The 6,127-nt window shown below is 34.6% G+C and overlaps 1 protein-coding gene across 2 annotated transcripts in view; it reads right to left on the bottom strand.

Moving 5' to 3' along the window:
• Positions 1-3,958: 3,958 nt before the first annotated feature.
• LOC107563915 (septin-7-like) overlaps positions 3,959-6,127 on the bottom strand; it is a 54,483-nt gene continuing 52,314 nt past the window's right edge. Inside the window, exons 10-11 of one of the 2 annotated variants that reach the window (XM_016248897.1) lie at positions 4,787-4,838; positions 3,959-4,239 (exon numbers count right to left, since the gene is read on the bottom strand). In XM_016248897.1, the coding sequence (XP_016104383.1) occupies positions 4,110-4,239; positions 4,787-4,838 (182 nt within the window). In that variant the 3' untranslated portion in view covers positions 3,959-4,109. The remainder of the gene's footprint in view (positions 4,240-4,786; positions 4,839-6,127) is intronic. The other variant, XM_016248898.1, reaches the window with a different exon arrangement.

Raw genomic sequence — 6,127 nt, 5'->3', positions numbered from 1 at the left:
GACACACAGCTTCTTTAGTCTGCTGCCATCAGGGAGGAGACTGCGGAGTCTCCAGGCCAGGACAAGCAGACTGAAGGACAGCTTCATTCATCAGGCTGTCAGGAAGCTGAACTCCCTCCTGACCTTGCCTCCCCTCTCCTCGTTTGCCCCATGCACCACTGAACTCTGAACCCCCCCAGCTCCCCCCTCCCACCTCCCACTAACACACTGGGACCTGCACCAGTCACTTTGTGCAGCATTGGTCTGCTCACTACTTCATTCAGCATTGAACTGACCTCATTCAACTAACTCTTCTGACAGTTTAAATAAAGAACTGCTCTCTGAGCTTTTTGTCACTTTAATCAAAATAAGCTCTTTTGCACTACAATCATTATATCTGCACTGTTTGTTTACTTCACTGGTTTGCACTCTATCTGCCATGTGCCCTGTGCTGCTTTATTTTTATTTTTTTTACATGACCGTAGTTGTTTATTTGTATAGTTGTATTTATATTTAATCTGTATCTATCTGTATTTTATGTTCTACTGTTAGTGTTATCTGTATGCACCAAGGGTCTGAGAGTAACGCAATTTCAATTCTCTGTATGTATGTGCTGTACATGTGGAAGAATTGACAATAAATTGACTTGAACTTGAACTATTCGGAGAAAAAGGAGTTTTCCCCATCACCTTAGCAGACGCAGTATGAGTGAAGTATCGGTATCAAATTTGTATAAAAATATATATTTTTAGATTGTTGGTTTCTGAAAATAAAATGAACAAAAAATATTGAAATCGTTTTGTTTAAATATATTTGTATAAAATTTTTAGATGGTAAAAACAAGAAAAACACTTAATTGGAGAATTTGTAAAAAAAAAAAAAAAAAAAAATAGACTGTGGTTGTTGAAAACAACAAACATTTTATTTTCTTTCTCTCTTTTTTAGATTGTTTTGTTTTCAGCATTCTCCTTTTGAAGTTTTTTTTTTTGGGGTGCGTGCATGTGTTTGTGTTTCAGCAATCACCAACAAGAATACAAAACAAAAACTCTTCAGGAGAATTTTTATAAAAACATGTTTAGATTTGTATACTATTTTTATTTTTTAAATATGTTTGTATAAAAATAAGTTATAGATTTGTGGTTACTGAAAACAAAAACACTTCATAGGAGAACTTGTATAAAAAATATTTTTAGAATAGTGGTTGCTGAAAATTAAAACAAAACCTAACAAACTTTTTTAAAAAAAGTAGTTTGTATATACAAACATTCTAAATTGAGAGTTGGTTTAGGACATTTCTCCAAAAGTCTAATATTCAACTTTCAAAGATGTGATCATAATGAATGTAAAGTTGAAGAGGCAGCTCACCTATTTCACACAGTATTTGCTGCCCCCTTCCTGCCAAACCTGTTCTTGAACAAGACACATGTCCTGGCCTTTATAAAGCTACATTCACTGAGCTCAGTGCACAGCATCTGTGGCATCTTGTCAATTACCACAATACCTCTGACTCCTCCGTATGAAATGTATTGCACATCCAATAAACATCAATAGCCCGGCATTGTATTCCCCCTCCCCCCGTAAGCGTCAGTTACAACTACATACAGCAGTCAACACATCTTCTGTCTTGATTGACTTTTTCCATTAATGACAAGCAGCAAACAAAACACCTCATACTATTCAAATGGCATCATCACAACTTTATTTTGTGACTTTGTACAATAAAAATGAAAAAGCAAAACAAAAAAAAAACAAAATGATAAAAAAATTGCAGAAGTACATCACCAAGAGCTAAGCATGGTATCAGGGAGGCCAGCTCTGATGGGAACTCGTGCCTATAGATAGAAAAACACACATCAACTGGCCAAGAACGCCAGCTCACTGTTCCTGAATCGGTTTACATGAAGAAGAGCAGGAAACATCGCATCAACAAATCTCTCACGTGTCATGAATCCTCTACTGCATAATGTCGATCCATGGACAAATCATGAGACATTCATAAAGGATGTGTAGATGCACAAGCATTTAAAACAGTGAACTGGAACTTTATATGAGAAACAAACCGACAAAATAATAGTAATTGAAAAACACATTTCATGAATGGCTAAGGTCCGTGGCTAAATAATTTAAATTACACAAATATTGGAAGAGCTTAACATTTCGGGAAGGGGAAAAGAAGAAGTCACAAAAAGGTCGTTGTTTAAAGGCCAGAAATGCCTGAGGTAAGAGTCAGCCTTTATTGAGAGGAGGAGGAAGTGACCTCGGATCTAAAATCACTAAACAGACACACGGTGCAGGAGGGGAATTTGACGCTTTACAAATTCAAAATCCTAACAATATTGCATATCTCTGAGAAGTTTGTATGTTTTATTTGATTTACGCTCTGAGTTTCTGTGAGGTCTGGTGAATGAACCGATGCATTAGATGTGGATAAAGAGCCTAATGGGTGGACAGAGATAAGTGTTTCCAGGTCAGTGGGGCACACAGAGACACAGCGTCCCCACAAAAAAAACGAATGAAATAAAACAAAACCGTAGGGCTTTATATAAACGTATGGTTTTGGTCGACAGACTGACTGAGGGTCCCGGCTGGTTTCATTGGCAACTAGGATGTGGTGATGGTCCAAGTGGTTTAAAAGATCTTCTTCTTTTTGTTCTTTTCCAAGGTCCTTTAGGATTGAAAATAAGAAAAATGGAAATTAGAGGAAATAAACATTGACATGCACAATTTATAACTTAACCAAATATGATTGTAAATGATTATACAATCTTTTAAATTACACTACTGGTCAAACGTTTGAAATAAAATGCCTTTTTTTTTTTTAAAGCGCCTTATTATAGTGTTTTTTAATATTATGAAATAGTACAATTTAAAATAAATGTTTTCTATTTGAATACACGTTGAAATAGAATTTATTGCTGTAATCAAAGCTGAATTTTCAGCATCATTACTCCAGTCTTCAGTGTCACACGATCCTTCAGATATCATTCTGATATGATGCTCAAGAAACATTTCTGATTACCTTTAGGATTGAAAATAAGAAAAATGGAAATTAGAGGAAATAAACATTGACATGCACAATTTATAACTTAACCAAATATGATTGTAAATGATTATACAATCTTTTAAATTACACTACTGGTCAAACGTTTGAAATAAAATGCCTTTTTTTTTTTTAAAGCGCCTTATTTTAGTGTTTTTTAATATTATGAAATAGTACAATTTAAAATAAATGTTTTCTATTTGAATACACGTTGAAATAGAATTTATTGCTGTAATCAAAGCTGAATTTTCAGCATCATTACTCCAGTCTTCAGTGTCACACGATCCTTCAGATATCATTCTGATATGATGCTCAAGAAACATTTCTGATTATTATCAATGTTGAAAACAGTTGTGCTGCTTTATATTTTTGTGGAATTAAAATTTCTTTAAAAAAAATCAAATGTGTATTTTATTTAGTTATTTATTATCTATAATTCTTTATCTGTTTAATATTTTTGTGGAAACTGTCAAACGCTACTTCTCAATATAATAACAATAATACTTTCATTCAGCAGACACATTAAACTGACCGAAAGTGACAGTAAAGACATTTATAATGTTACAAAAGATTTCAGATAAATGTCGCTGTTATAAACGTTCTATTCAAAGAATCCTGAACAAGTATTAAGCAGCCAAAAACACTGAAAATAATAATAATTATTAATAACTGGGCACCAATAATAATTAAGCAGCAAATCAGAATATTAGGATGATTTCTGAAAGATCGTGTGACACTGAAGATTGGAGTAACGATGCTGAAAATTCAGCTTTGATCACAGACATAAATCACATTTTAAAATAAATAAATCAGAAAATATATATTTTAAACTGTAATACATTTTTAACAATTAAACAATTTCACAATTAAAAATGATTATATACACATTTATTCTAAACTTTGACATGCGGTATAGATGGAACTATCCATTTAGGCGTCTTTACACAATGATCCTTTATGGGCATAATATAACCACAGACACCTGCTTCATGTACAGTAAACTGACATCAGTAAACCGTATCGGTCATGTTTGTGTACACTTGAATTAAGGCTTAAAATAGGCTCTGGAGCTTGTATTGGTGAAAAGCACTCACTTTGTGAGTTGGCCTTTGTTTTTGTTGTTGTCGACACCGTTGTAAGTGACAGCGGCCAGTTTCCTGCTGCGATAGTTCTCGTAATGGACGTTGTTGGTCACGTCCTTCAGGTCCTGCATGTGAGTTCTGTGATTGAGGAGAACAAATAAATGACAGGTTTATATCACAGCATGTCCATCTCAGCCATTTAAAATGCTATTTCACATAAATGCTGTTCTTTCTATTAATCATGGCTTCCACATAAATATGAAGCAGCACAACTGTTTTCAGCATTAATAGTCATAAATGTTCTTGAGCAGCAAATCAGCATATTAGAATGATTTCTGAAGGATCGTGTGACACTGAAGACTGCAATAATGATGCTGAAAATTCAGATTTGCATCACAGGAATAAATTACATTTTAAAATGCATTCACATAGAAAACAGTTACTTTAAATTGTAACAATATTTCACAATACTAATGTATTTCTGATCAAACAAATGCTGCCTTGGTGAGCATAAGAGATTCTTTCAAACATACAGACCCCAAACTTTCAAAGAATAGTTTATTAGAGTAGGCCACAGATGCATGGCTCTAATACGGATGTTTCTGAAAGGTGATCTTGGAGGAATTATGAGAATTTGAGCTCCATCATCAGGTATAAGTGCTGGTGTAGAAGCACAGTTATGTACCTGATGAGCATGTTTCGAAGGATTGTGAAGTCACAGTGCTCCCCATTCTCCACTGAAAACAACAACAACAAAATCAGTGTATTAAAAGTGAATCAAGAAACAGCAACAGTATTACACTATAATATCCACCTCTTCCCATCCTGCAGTTAAAGATTTATTTATTTATTTATTGCCAAACACCCTAGTTGTTTGGAATTTTTCTTGGTGAGCTCATCAACAATAATAACAAACATTAAAATACATACAGTATATAAATACATACACATACACAACTATCTATGTCCTATCAATTATAAGGAGTGAAATACAGATGCATAGACACCAGAGGAATTAAGAGCATGAACAATCCTACAATAACTGCTGTTCAAAAAACGTGTAGACTTAGTTTTAATTGCTCTAAGGCGTCTGCCTGAAGGAAAGAGGCGTAAAGAGGTGTCTGGCTGGATGTAAGGGATCTTTCAGGATTGTTAAACCTTTTTTCTGCAAAAGTGAAACATAGATCTCATCAATAGTGGGAAGATCACAACCAATAATTTTCTAAGCAACCCGAGTTATGTTACTAATCTGACTTCTCTGCTGAACTGTGGAGCCAAACCACACTATAAGTGAGAAAGTCAGCACGCTTTCAATGACAGCTCTATAAAAATTTAACATACCAACTTTAGATACGCCAAACTTTTTAAGCTGTCTTAAGAAAAAAAGCCTTTGATGAGATTTTTTAATAATGCATCTTAGGTTGTCGTCCCACTTTAACATTGCAGAGATAGTAGTCCCGAGAAACGTCATTAGTGTATACAGAGTACAATAATGGTGACAGCACACATCCTTGTGGGGCCCCCACACTAATTGTTTTAAGACTTGAAAGTATATTATTAATTTTAACTACTTGTGCTCTGTTCTGCAAAAAAAACATAATCCAAAAAGCAAGGGAGTGTTGAATCCCCAATTGCATTAACTTATCAAAAAGTTTAACTGGAATAATTGTATTAAATGCCGATTTATAGTCCACAAAAAGGACTCTGACATAAGTATTAGGGGCTTCAAGGTGTTGCAAAATTGAATGGATACACAGAGCCACAGCATCATCAACCAACCTATTAGTCTTATAGGCGAATTGGTGAGAATCCAGACAGATTTTAGAAATTAGATACCTAAGCACCAATCGCTCAAAGATTTTCATAGCAACTGAAGTTAGGGCCACTGGTCTGTAATCATCTAAGCAACTAATTTTCGACTGTTTTGGCACTGGAATTATAACAGCTGCTTTAAAACATACTGGGACTCTGCATACTCTTAATGACCAGTTGAATATATCGGTGAATACTGGGGCAAGGATGAACG

This window comes from Sinocyclocheilus grahami, unplaced genomic scaffold (assembly GCF_001515645.1).
Source record: "Sinocyclocheilus grahami isolate Dianchi unplaced genomic scaffold, SAMN03320097.WGS_v1.1 scaffold898.1, whole genome shotgun sequence".
NCBI classification, from domain to species: Eukaryota; Metazoa; Chordata; class Actinopteri; order Cypriniformes; family Cyprinidae; genus Sinocyclocheilus; species Sinocyclocheilus grahami.
Note: the sequence above shows the minus strand (reverse complement) of the source record. Positions and strands in the feature narration are given on the sequence as shown.